Source organism: Vigna unguiculata, chromosome 6 (genome assembly GCF_037176805.1).
Source record: "Vigna unguiculata cultivar grain cowpea cultivar isolate G323 ecotype 2 chromosome 6, ASM3717680v1, whole genome shotgun sequence".
NCBI lineage: Eukaryota > Viridiplantae > Streptophyta > Magnoliopsida > Fabales > Fabaceae > Vigna > Vigna unguiculata.
This window is the reverse complement of record NC_140797.1, coordinates 42,655,805-42,669,364: the sequence shown is the minus strand read 5'-3', so window position 1 is coordinate 42,669,364 and position 13,560 is coordinate 42,655,805. Positions and strand designations below refer to the sequence as shown.

General features: G+C 28.1%; 2 protein-coding genes across 2 annotated transcripts; both read right to left on the bottom strand.

Moving 5' to 3' along the window:
- Positions 1–111: 111 nt before the first annotated feature.
- LOC114188577 (wall-associated receptor kinase-like 1) lies at positions 112–5,466 on the bottom strand. The gene is made up of 3 exons (XM_085674526.1): positions 4,337–5,466; positions 3,754–3,810; positions 112–1,458 (listed from the first exon to the last, which is right to left on the bottom strand). Exons 1-3 carry the CDS (start codon positions 5,247–5,249, stop codon positions 263–265), a joined length of 2,166 nt encoding a protein of 721 aa, XP_085530652.1. The 5' UTR covers positions 5,250–5,466; the 3' UTR covers positions 112–262.
- Positions 5,467–7,054: 1,588 nt separating this feature from the next.
- On the bottom strand, positions 7,055–13,008 carry LOC114188576 (wall-associated receptor kinase-like 1). The gene is made up of 3 exons (XM_085674525.1): positions 12,004–13,008; positions 10,947–11,012; positions 7,055–8,250 (listed from the first exon to the last, which is right to left on the bottom strand). Exons 1-3 carry the CDS (start codon positions 12,902–12,904, stop codon positions 7,055–7,057), a joined length of 2,163 nt encoding a protein of 720 aa, XP_085530651.1. The 5' UTR covers positions 12,905–13,008.
- Positions 13,009–13,560: the final 552 nt, after the last annotated feature.

Below are 13,560 nucleotides of genomic sequence, written 5' to 3'. Positions count from 1 at the left end.
GTCATTTAGATTTTATAACTATTTTTTATAATAAAAACAATATTTACATATATTATGTATGTAATTTTAAATGTAAAAAAATATATATTACGTACAAAACATTATAATACATACAAAAATAAAACATTATAATACATACAAAAATATATGTTACATACACAATTTTATAGTACAAACAAAACCTTAAAATTAGGAGTGTGTTTTTTTTTTCTGTTCTGTTTTTCGGTACTTTACTTAACACAAAAATAAGAATACTTACTGATCATATGGTAACAATGTGAACATCTTTCAAGATTGTTGTTCTGCTACTTAGATCAAAAGTTGATATTATTTCTGATATAATAGAATTATCATCCCAAGATTGATAGTCTTCGCTTCTAACAAACTCATTATGTAACTCTTGTGCATTAGACTCCTTTACCAATTTTCGAATACCCTCTAATTCCAAGGTGATTTCTCTCATAGTTGGTCGCCTCTTTCCATTCAGCTTTAAACATTGACTTGCAAGGTTGACAACTTTCATAATATGATCTTTTTCCCCTTCTTTCATCACTCTTTCATCAATAATATCAAACACACAATTTTCCTCCACACACATGATGAAATATGAAGCTAAACTTTTGGCTTCCTCTTGACTTAGGAGGGTTATTGGCTTTTGCCCAGTTAAAAGTTCAACAAGAACAACTCCAAAGCTGTAGACATCACTTTTTTCTGTGAATTGACTAGTTTGAAAAAATTCAGGGTCCAAGTATCCAAATGTTCCTTGAACTACTGTAGTAAGGTGAGTAACATCAATAGAAATCATTCTTGATGTACCAAAGTCTGCTACTTTTGCCCTATACTTTTCATCCAATAGTATATTTGTTGACTTGATATCTTTATGATAAATAGGCTGAGAAGCAGCAGAGTGCAAGTAAAACAAGGCTCCTGCAACTTCAGTGGCAATTCTCAAACGCATCTCCCATGTCATTGGCAGATCCTCATTTTGTTGATGCAAGTACTCAAAAAGATTACCATTAGGAATGAATTCATAGACAAGCAAAGGAATTTTAGTCTCCAAACAACTTCCTAACAACTTAACCACGTTCCTGTGGTTAATTTGTGAAAGGATGACGAATTCATTAATAAATTCTTCAATCTTTCCTTGGACCTTAAATTTTTTCACTGCAATAATCGTTCCATCTATTAACATGCCTTTATAAACAGTAGCTTGACCGCCTTTTCCAAGTACTCTATTTGCATTGAAGTTATCAGTGGCCTTCTGCAATTCTTTTAAGCTGAAGAGTTTAACTTTATCCACATTTATTTCACCAGAGGACAATCTTTGTTGTAACAATAATCCACCATTTTTTTTGAAGAATTTTTCTCTCCATTTCTTCACTATGGTTTTTTTTGTAACCTTGAACACCCACCATAAAATCAGAAGTAAAATGATAGATCCAAAGCTTATAGAAATTCCTACATATTTTAAAACATCAATACTTTAAAATAAGTATTCAAACATTTATAAAGCCTAACAATTAAGATTAAACTAACACACGGAAAAATCTTATAGTCTTTCATTCATATATATAAATGAATCTATACAACTCAAACTATTTTAACATTTAAAAATAATAACTAGAATGTATGATATGCAATTGTTGTAGTAATTGTAACATGTAATGTTTGTTTGAAACCATGATTTTGTACTATTTTTTATGTTTAAGCAATTGTTTAATCGTTTGTTGATGATACAAGGAGTAGCAAACTTCCTTGTTGGGGTAAAAATTCATGTTTCCTCCCTGGAGGGTTTGTCTCGAGCCAATTTATGTTCAAGTAAAGTCTTTTTTGCTCAAGCAAAGTCTTATTTGTTGAAGCGAAAAATATTTCAATGCAAAATGTCCCAAAGTGGTGAAATTTTCGCTCATGCGAAGTATTTTTGCTGTGAAAATGTGATGGTGATAATGTGACCTGAGGTGGTGAGTTTTTCACTCAAGCGAGAGTGTTAGCCATACAACTTTCCCTTAGACAAAATCAAGCGAGAGTTTTTTTTTTTAGCCAAAATAAAGTAAAAAAACAATCTTGAGTCTATTTCCACTCAAGTAAGAATCTTTTTCTCAAATGAAAGTTAATCCATTTTTGTTGTGTGTTTCTAACTTCTATCAAAATGAAATTGAAATGTTATTAGATAATTATGTAGTTATACTTTAAGGTAAGCTATGTGAGGTAGAAAATAGAGCGAAGAATTAATGACCATAATCTACTGCTTGTGTTTGAGGTTGGGTAGAATCAAGGATTATTGCATGTAACTTGTGATTTATTGATGACATATATAATACTCAATGAGGAAGAAATTATTTTTGTATTTGACAAAATATATATATATATATATATATATATGTATATATATATATATATATGTATATATATATGTATATATATGTATATATATATATATGTATATATATGTATATATATATACATATATATACATATATATATATATATATATATATACATATATATACATATATATATATATATATATATATATATATATATATATATATATATATATATGGGTTAAATATGTTTTTGTCCCTTAAGTTTAAGTGAAGTTTGAAATTAGTCTCTTCGAAACTTTTGACCAATTTAGTCCTTCATCTTTAGATATGTGTGAATTTAGTCCTTTTAACCAGATTTTGTTAAGTTTATCTAACAATTTAAGTGCATTTTATGATAGTATTTGAATTGTTTACATCGTTTGATCCATTTTTGCTTCAATACTAATTCAAATATTATCATAAAACGCGTTCAAACTTTAAATAAACTTAACAAAATTTGATTAAAAGGACTAAATCCACACATTTATAAAGATAAAAGATTAAATTGGTCAAAATTTTTGATGAGAAACTAATTTCAAATTTCACTAAAACTTGAGAGACCAAAAGCATATTTAACCCTATATATATACATATATATATATATATATATATATATATATATATATATATATATATATCAAATGCAAATTATTATAATATATTGTATGTAATGAGAGCTAGAGTTATCAAAATGAATTAAATATGAGTCTGGCCACTAAAAATTGGATTCACCCAAGTTGAACGGTGAGCCGAGTTGGTAAGTTAACCTGAACATAAAAAAGAAAAGAACACATATCTCCCTTAATTGACTTCATTTTCCTACACTTACCTTTGCACTTCTCGCACCTCCCATAAATTCTAATATCACATCATCTTACCCATAATTTTTTAAATTATTTAGAATTTAATTAAAATTATGAATTAGTTTTTGAGATGAATGATTTATTTGATGTCTAAAATGCAAAAAAAAAAAAAGGCTTTGACTTTTTGAATTTTGATACATATTAAAAATAATGTTTGATTAAAGAAGAAAAAAAGTTGTAATTTTTTTTTAATTGAGTCATTGTTAACCCATCCGTCTGGGTTAAGTCATACTCAAATTTCTTGAGCTTGGTAATAATTACGTTCGGATTGGGTTTAACTCATTTAATAAGTGTCAAAATATTAATAATAAAGAATACTCTTGTATTATTTTTTATTTTTTAACATAAAATCTTTGTTTCTATTTTTTTATCATATATATCTTTTCAAACATATTCTATCACTCTCTTTTTTTTCTTTCACTTATGTACCAAACCCATCATTATTATAAATGTAAAGATAATCAATATTCCTAATTAAGAAAAGAATCATATAAATTATAAACAACTTCATACTTCATACATACCTTTTATGACGGATATTGTTAGGTGACTTGGCGAATTCTGGTAGACCGAATAATCGGCTGAAATGTGAAAAATAAAGTTTAAAATATTTATATAATGTTATTCAGTAAAAAATGTAAGAAATAGGATAAAAATGAAAAGAAAAAAGAAAGAAAACGAGTTGTAATTTTTTGAATTAACTACAGCATGATTATATATTACTTAAAAAAGAAAATGGCTGGTTCGTTTTCTTATAATTTTTTTAGAATATATGGATATTCTCAGATATTTTAACTATGATATTCTCAATTTTAAATAAATATTAAATTTTTATTCTCAAAATGTCTTTAATTTAAATAAGATAGTAAATTTTATATAAATATGTCGGAACCAGGAAATATATATAAAGAAAATTAAGATTGTTTTAGTAATCTTATATATTTTTTTAAAATTATTGTTTTCATTTTGGCTTTTAAGCATGTAAAAGAAAATTAGAGCCTTAGAGGCCTAGTGGTTTATGATACAAAAAAGAAACTTTTTAACTAGTAAAGTAATAAGTATAATAATAATAATAATAATTAAGTAGGGTTGAAATTATATATTTACCCGAACAACCTCCCTCAAGGTAGGGGTTGGAACCGAAACCGGAACCGCCTAAGCAGGAACATCTCTGACCTGAGCGTTTATACCGTGAAGAAGTAACATTAGTGTCATAACACTGAGAAAGTGTTGGGAGATTAAGGTTCATATTGTTCACAATCTCCCATTCAAGCACCACAGGGACCACATCTAAATTCTTCATCTCACCATCCACAGGAAAATAGTAGCTTTTGGGAGCATAGTAAGGATAGCTTAGGTAGTCGAATGAGTTCAGATTTTGCTGTATAACCATGGCGTAACTGCACTCACCATCCGTTACATTCTCCTTCAAACCTTTTACTTGGGTGCTGTATTCCTTAAGATACGGTGGCAGGGAATTCTGACAGCAGTTCTTCCCATTACAATCACTGTTTTTAAGCTCCATTTTTCCAATATCATCCACCTTCAAGTCCTCGTCGCAGATCGACACACAACCACTACTTTCTGTCCCATTTACCTGCAAAAAAACAATAATATTGCAACCTGCGGCAACAAATTTGTTGTGTTCCTGCGAATACACAAAAGGGCTTCCTTCCAACGACTGGTTCACCGCCGGAGAATGTTTGGTTCCGCAGTTATTACGGTTAATGGGATTGTTGATAGTAACCGTGCCTCCTTCCACATCAATGGATGTTACTTCCCCTCCTATTGACTTGAGGTAAGGTGCTTGATATGTGGAAGTGTTTCTGCATTCTATTTCAAACCATTTCCCTGCGTAGCATTCTGAACTCTTCATTCCAAAGGGAAAGGGAATTTGAAGATCTCCACACTGCGAATCACAGCCAGGCTTTGCTACATGTAGGTCATCTTGTGCAGATACCTCTACATGTATAAACCATATTATCAAAATCATGAAATGGTTTACCAATTTCAGAATCATCGTCGTTTGTTGGCTGGTTCAAGATTCAAGAGGGGTGTTTGCAGGCCTCCAGCTTCTACCAAGATGGGTGTTTATATTATGATTTTCACATGACAGTTAAGCAATTTCTTTGTTTCTTCTTAATGACTCACTGCTCCATGGAGTGTTGCAAATAAGATAGAAACAGAGCGCGTGAGGTAGAAAAACCAAAATATGAAAAAGACAGTGAAGAGAAAGGTGAACCCAACAAACCCAATCCGTATGTTATTAAATCTTAAATAAAAAAAATAGTTGTTTGATTAAATTTTAAATTTGTTGAGGTTCTTTATAAAATTAATTATTTTTTACTAGGATAGCAATTATTATATTGAAAAATATGTCTTTTATAATTTTAATTTAAATTATTCATAATTATAGAATTATATAAGATACCAACCATTTATCAGATAAAACTAATTTGAGAATGTACATGTGGTATCATCATTAACCTGATTTAATTTGAGAATTTGTATTATAGTGTGAATGTTGTTCCATGTGCTATCTAACAACAAAATTATCTGTTCAGTGTGAACTTGCATTCTAGTGCATTTGAAGTCGTGGTTGGAAAATAACCATACGCGTTGGTTGACTCCAAAATCTACGTCGAATTCTATATTTAAAGCGAAAATGGCACTCCCGACTTTTGCTTTGATTGAGTGCATGAGCTCTGATTCACTTTATATCGCAGCTTCCACGAAAGGTCTCAGAGCATCTCATCTGACTTTTCAAAACAGAGTAAATACAAAAATATTTATTTAATTATGTGAAGACGATAAATGCAAGGGAAAGTAGATGAATGGTTATATATTATATTCGGATAAGGAAGGTCTATAATTCTAAAAAATTAAAATACATTATATTTAAATTATTTATAATTTTTTTATTTAAATTGTTTATTTGAGGTGTAATTAAAATATTATATATATATATATATATTTGAATAAAGCAATTTATATTTTAAGATAATATTTTATTTTAAACATATTTTGATAATTTAGTTCTATTATTTAGTAGAGTTAATTTAGCTCAATTTTAAATTTTGGGGAACTTCTTTCAACTTTGGATCAATACCAGCAATTACTCAGAAACAGGGTTGTTGCTGCAACACAAAGTTGTATGAGAAAGCAAGAAAGTTTAGGACAAGTATATGGAAGTATGTACATCTGTATGGCAAGCTAACTCTTTAGAACAGGACAACTTGAAGATTGTATCATTCATTTAATAGTTTAACAAACTCAATATGTTCCTAATTGTCTCTGGTTTAAACAAGAAGTGGCATATAATCTAATCATCTACCATTTTAAATTCAATATATTTTATTGGATCTAGATTGGATTCATACTAAATTTTGTAAAATCCAATCCTTAACCACTCTTAGTTCACTACGTCCTTCTAGTCAAAGGAATGAGCAACATCATCTATGCTATAAAAAAAAAATGTTGGGAACCACAACCACCAAGAATATATCCCATATGTGATAGTCTTCATAATCAAATAGTTGAATGCCCTCAATTCCTTTACATACCTTTATGAACTCAACAGCCTCATCATCTTACCAATGAATACAACAACTACAAATAAATATCAGTGCATATTTACAATTGTATTATACTTTATACATAATCTAATATACACATGAACAATTATCAATAACCACATTTGCAACCTATCATTACAATGTTAAAGTATAACCATCAACATTTTAATGGTTACAATTTTTGAAGGTTATATACTTATTATTCAACCAAAATGATTTTATTTAGCACAAAAATTAAGAACACTTATTGTTATATGGTAAAAATATGAATATCTTCCGTGCTCGGTGTTCCGCTACTAAGATTAAAAGTTGACCTTATTTCTGAAATAGTAGAATTATCATCCCAAGATTGATACTCTTCACTTCTAACAAGTTCATTATGTCCTTCTTGTGCATTAAGTACATTTTCCACTTTTCGAATACCTTCTAATTCTAATGTGATTTCCTTCATAGTTGGTCGTCTCTTTCCATTTAACTCTAAACATCTACTTGCAAGATTGATAACTTTCATGATATGATCTCTCTCCCCTTCCTTCATCACTTTTTCATCAATAATATCAAACACACAATTTTCCTCCACACATGTAATGAAATATAAAGCTAAACTTCTGGCTTCCTCTGGACTTAGAAGGGTAATCGGCTTTTGTCCCGTTAAGAGTTCAACAAGAACTACTCCAAAACTGTAGACATCACTTTTTTCTGTGAATTTACTAGTTCGAAAAAATTCAGGGTCCAAGTATCCAAATGTTCCTTGAACTACTGTAGTAAGGTGAGTAACATCAATTGAAATAACTCTTGATGTACCAAAATCTGCTACTTTTGCCCTATACTTTTCATCCAATAGTATATTTGTTGACTTGATATCTTTATGATAAATAGGCTGAGAAGCAGCAGAGTGTAAGTAAAACAAGGCTCCTGCAACTTCAGTGGCAATTCTCAAACGCATCTCCCATGTCATTGGCAAATCTTCATTTTGTTGATGCAAGTACTCAAAAAGATTACCATTAGGAATGAATTCATAAACAAGCAAAGGAATTTTAGTCTCCAAACAACTTCCTAACAACTTGACCACATTTCTATGATTAATTTGTGAAAGAATAACAAATTCATTGATGAATTCTTCGATCTTTCCTTCGATCTTAAATTTTTTCACTGCAACAATCGTTCCATCTACCAACATGCCTTTGTAAACAGTAGCTTGACCTCCTTTTCCGAGTACTCTATTTATATTGAAGTTATCCGTCGCCATCTCCAATTCTTTTAAGCTAAAGAGTTTAACTTTATCCACATTAACTTTACCAGAAGACAATATTTGTTGTAACAACAATCCTCCATTTCTTTTGAACAATTTTTCTCTGTACTTCTGTACTATTATTAATTTTGTAGCCTTGAACACTCGCCATAAAACAATGAGTAAAATAATGGATCCTAAACTTGTAGAAAGTCCTACATATTTTACAACATCAATACATTAAAATAAGACTTTTCATCATATATACAGGATATAAAGATCGACAAATTTTTCTCACTACATTAATGGAGCTTACAATATGTGAATTTAAGGTCTTCGACCACCTTATTTCCTACAACAATATATAATGAAATTACTTCATGTGTTTGTTTTTCTTTTAATTTACTAATATTAAAAATATGACCTTTCAAATGATCGGAGAATATGATTACTTACCACACATTCAATTTTGACGTCAATTTTAACAAATAAAGCTTATGTTGTATTTTATTTATTTTCGACTATGGTTTCAAACTTAATGCAACACACTAACAAATACTACCAATTTCATTTTTATATGTAATGTAGGTTTTCTTTGAGGATTTTTTTATTTCACTATAGTTTAGTTCTTTATATGTAATAAGTACGACTTAATTTCAATATTATCCTAAGTAAATATTTGCACTAATATAATCTTTTTATTTTTACCAAAAAATCAGGCAGGATGTGAGAAAAACCATTGAATACACACTAACACCAAGAATAAATAAATAAATAAAATAGTAAGATATTTAGTAAACAATGTATTCATTAAGTTATTTGCTATTTTATTTTTTTTAATACATATGGAAGAACCTTAAATTCAAAATAAAATGAAAAAAAATGAAAAAAAAAGGTATTCAAGTTTTAGTCTAGTTATAACTTTAAATGTATATATTTAGGGATGACAAATCAACTCACTACGTGAGTATTATCCAACTCGTTCTAAGACACACATATGGTAATATTTTAATTTTTTTGTTTTTTTGTTTTCTTTTATCATGTAGAATACTATTTTGATATGTTTTATATAATTATTTTTTTATTTTCTTACTCTTTATCATATTATAATTTTGTCCCTATAATTGTATAAATAAATTTTATTTACTATAATATAAAATTTTAATATAATTGCCTTAAAATTTTATTATTATTAGTTTAATCTTTATTTTTTGCGTGATTTTGATCAAGTGATGTATTATAGCCTGTATAAAAAGAATATATTCATTAGAATATAAAAATAGAAGTATACAAACATTTAAAATATATTTTAATTTGAATATTTGTTTTCCTTTTATATTTTTTTTAAAAATATTTTTAAATTTTACCAATTAGGTCTCATTGATCTTTGTAAATTTAATAAATATTTTGGTTCTCATAAGATTTTATTTGGTATTCTAATTTGAAATTTATAATATTATAATTTCTTTCTAAATATTTGATATCGATGAAATAACTTTATCTTAATATTGAATATCTTATAATATTAGATTTCCTTTACTATAATTTTTTATTATTTTATAAAAATTAATTAATTAATATTGAATTGGTAAGAAAACAGATACAGATATAATTATATATCTGTTACCTGGTGGGGATGAGATAAAATAAAAATTTGATACCTACATATTGAGTTTAGGTATGTGAATGAACCAAATTTTTCTATAAAGATGAATATGAAATAACAACTCATCTCGTTCCACCCCGATTGTCATCCTGTTATAATAAGTTTACTAAAATTAGTGATAAATTAAATATATCTTTTAATAGATTGGTAGTACACATTATTCATATATTAAACTTGATATATCGATGTATTCATTTTTTATGTTTTGTTTGGACTCGAAAACAAATAGAGGTCGAAAGTGGTTGATTGAAGAAAAAAAAAATTAAAAGCAAATAAATAAAAAAATTATAATAGATTTAATTAGTATGATAAAATAAATTTATATATATATAGAAAATAATTTATGGAATAAATTTCTAAAATAATTTATATATATATATATATATATATATAATATTTTTAAAAAAATAAATTAAATTAAAATATTATTATAAAATTTTAATAAATATAAAGTTATTAAATTTATAGGATATCATATTTTAAATTATTTTATTTTGTTTTAAATTATTTTAATTATTTATTTTATTATAATGTACAACGTACATTAACAAAATATAAAATTTATTTGATTTTATTGATTATTTTAACTATTCATTTTATTATAATATATTAATGATATAATTATTAAAATAATAATAATTATTTCTCAAATGATCGATTATATATAATAATCTATTACAATATTTTGAAGACAATTTTTTAAATTAGTGAATAAATTTTAACGTTATAATATTTTTTTTGTTTTATGTTTTTTAATTGATTGATTTTCATACTTGTTCTATTTTTACTTCCGCGTGTGAATAATATACTTGTAGATCTAAATACAGTGTGAAAGAAAAACAAAGTGAAAAAAAGGAAAGAAAAAGAAAGAAGGAGTGCTTTGATAAAAGAAAATATATAAATGTTGAAAAATAACGACGAAATGAAATAAAAAAATAAAACTTTCCCTCAACAAAACCGAAAGTGTGAATAAAAATATCAACAATAATAGACTATATTATTGACATAACTATTTTCTTAACAAATTTACCTTTTATAATAATAAGAATAAAAATATCAACAATAAATAATACCTTTATATTATTTTTTATTTTGAAATAAAATTATAATTTTATTTCACTCTTTGGTTTTTCCTTTCACTGTTTTGTCTTCTTTACCAAACCTATCATTAATACGAAAATAATCCATGTCTCTAATTAAGAAAAAATCATATAAATGATTAACCACTTCATAGTTCATACATACCTTTTATGACAGCAGATATTGTTACGGGACTTATTGATTCAATGCTGTAGTCCGAATAAGAAGGGGCTGAAATGTGAGGAATAAAGTTTAAAATATTTATAATAATGTTATTCGGTACACCTGAAATATATATATATATATATATATATATATATATATATATATATATATATATATATATATATATATATATATATATATATATATATATATATATATATTAGGTTAACATGTCTTTTTGGTCTTAATCTTTGTCAAGTTTTGTCATATAAGTTCTAATTTTGATTTTTTCTTCAAATAGGTTTCAATTTTTTGTCAATTTTGTTTAATTGAGTCCTATTAACACAGTTTAAATCATTAACGGACATGAACAATGACGGTCACATATCATTTCGTGATTTTTTTTTTAATTTTTAATTTTTTTAAATGTTCACATGTCAACCTAGTAGTGTGTCACGTGTCAAAGTCAATGTTCTATATTCAATTTGGTTTCTATATTTGTTATTTTTGTTCAATTTGGTCCCAATTTTGTTTAAAATTGACCAATTTTGTCCCTATCGAAGATGTGACCAAATTTAATATTTATATCAAAGTTATAATGATGTGAATTTTAATGTATTATATAAAAATATTTAATAAAAAATCTGAATTTTAATATAAAAATTAAATTTGGTTTGAATTTGGATAGGGACCAAATTGGTTCATGTTAACAAAAATTGGGACTAAATTGAACAAAAATAACAAATATAGGGACTTAATTGAATATAGAACACTGACTTTGACACGGTTGACACATGGACATTTAAAAAAAATTCAAAAAAACCACAAAGTGACACGTGGCAGTTACTGTTCATGGCCGTTAATGATTTAAACGGTGTTAGCAAAAAAGATCCAATTGAACAAAATTGACAAAAATTAGGACATATTTGAACACAAAACAAAAATTAGAACTTATTTGACAAAACTTGACAAAAATTAATACTAAAAAGATATTTTAACCTATATTTTAAGTGTAATAATAATAGTATTTTAACCTTAATTATATATTTACCTACACAACCTCCTTGAAGGTATGCATTACCCGGACCGGTGGTGCAGGAACATCTCTGGCCTGAACGTTTATGGAGTGAAGAAGTAATATTAGTGTCAAAACAGCGAGAGAGATTTGCAGCAGGAAGTTTAAGGCTGAAATCGTTGAGAATCTCCCATTCAAGCACAGCAGGGACCAAATCTAGATCCTTCACCGCTCCAGACACAGAAAAGAAGTAGGATTGGGGAGAATGAGTAAAATAGTATAGGTATAAGTTATGATTTTGCTGTAGAATCATGGCGTAACTGCATTCATCACCCCTTTCATTCTCCTTCAAACCTTTTATTCCACCCCTGTATTCCGTTAGAAACGGTGGCAGGGAATTCGCACAGCACCACTTCCCATTACAACCGGCCTTTGAAAGGTCCGTCTTCCCGATATCATCCACCGTGTAGTCCTGGTCGCAGATGGAGACGCAACCACTGCCTTCTGATCCGTTTACCTGCAAATAACCAATAATATTGCAACCTGCGGCAACAAATTTGTTGTATTTCTGGGAATACACGAAAGGGCTTCCTTTGAGCGAGTAGTTGACTGGCGGAGAATGTTTGGTTCCGCAGTTACTACGGTATATGGGATGGTTGATAGTAACCGTGCCTCCTCCCACATCAATGGATGTCACTTCCACTCCTATTGACTTGAGGTAAGGTGTTTGATGATATGTGGCACTGTTTCTGCATTCTATTTCAAACCACTTCTCTGCGTAGCATTCTGAATTCTTCATTCCAAATGGAAAAGGAATTTGAACATCTCCACATTGCGAATCGCAACCAGGCTTTGCTACGGATGGGTGATCTTGTGCTGATACCTCTACACCTACGCTCCATATTACCAAAACGATGAAATGCAGTACCAACTTCAGAATCATTGTGGCGTGCTGGTGTCTTTATTTCTATGATTTTCACACCATTGTCTTGCAATTAAGCAATTTCTTGGTTTCTTCTTGATGTCTCACTGCTCCATGGAGTTGCTTATAAGATAGAAACCTAGCGCGCGAGGTGGACAAAAGCCAAAATAAGAAAAAGTTAGTGAGGATAAACGGTGGACGTATATACCCAATCCATTATTCTTTGTTTTGTTGTTTCACTAATTTTTAATTTGATGAGGTTCTTTATTAATATTAAATATTTTTTCATTAGATAGCTATGATATTGAAAAATAAGTCTTTTATGATTTTGATTTAAATTATTCATGATTATAGAATTATTATAAGACACCAGAATTTACCCCATAAAAAAACTAGGCTTAAATATATATTTGATCCCTATTTTTATTGTTTTTATTCAATTTAATCTCTATTTTCGTTTTGTGTTCAACTAGATCTTCATTTTCGTCAAATTATGGTTAATTTGGTCCTTTTCACTAACGGTGTTTAAATAGTTAATGTTATTGAACCGTACATGTCACATGTCAGCTCCTGATTTTTTTTATTTATTTTTTTAATTTCAAAAAATTGTCTACGTGTCAAGTTACAATTGTGCCACGTGTTAATACTAGTGTCATATGTCAGTTTGTGGTAGTATT

What these genes read in the sequence shown, in the direction of transcription:
- LOC114188577 (XM_085674526.1), bottom strand. Translation starts at nt 5,249, where the DNA reads ATGATTCTGAAATTGGTAAACCATTTCATGATTTTGATAATATGGTTT. An exon ending in CCTTGAGGGAGGTTGTTCGG is followed by an intron (nt 3,811 to 4,336) that starts GTAAATATATAA and finishes TTCACATTTCAG; the next exon opens with CCGATTATTCGGTCTACCAG. An exon ending in AACAATATCCGTCATAAAAG is followed by an intron (nt 1,459 to 3,753) that starts GTATGTATGAAG and finishes TAAAATATGTAG; the next exon opens with GAATTTCTATAAGCTTTGGA.
- LOC114188576 (XM_085674525.1), bottom strand. Translation starts at nt 12,904, where the DNA reads ATGATTCTGAAGTTGGTACTGCATTTCATCGTTTTGGTAATATGGAGC. An exon ending in TGCATACCTTCAAGGAGGTT is followed by an intron (nt 11,013 to 12,003) that starts GTGTAGGTAAAT and finishes CTCACATTTCAG; the next exon opens with CCCCTTCTTATTCGGACTAC. An exon ending in AATATCTGCTGTCATAAAAG is followed by an intron (nt 8,251 to 10,946) that starts GTATGTATGAAC and finishes TAAAATATGTAG; the next exon opens with GACTTTCTACAAGTTTAGGA.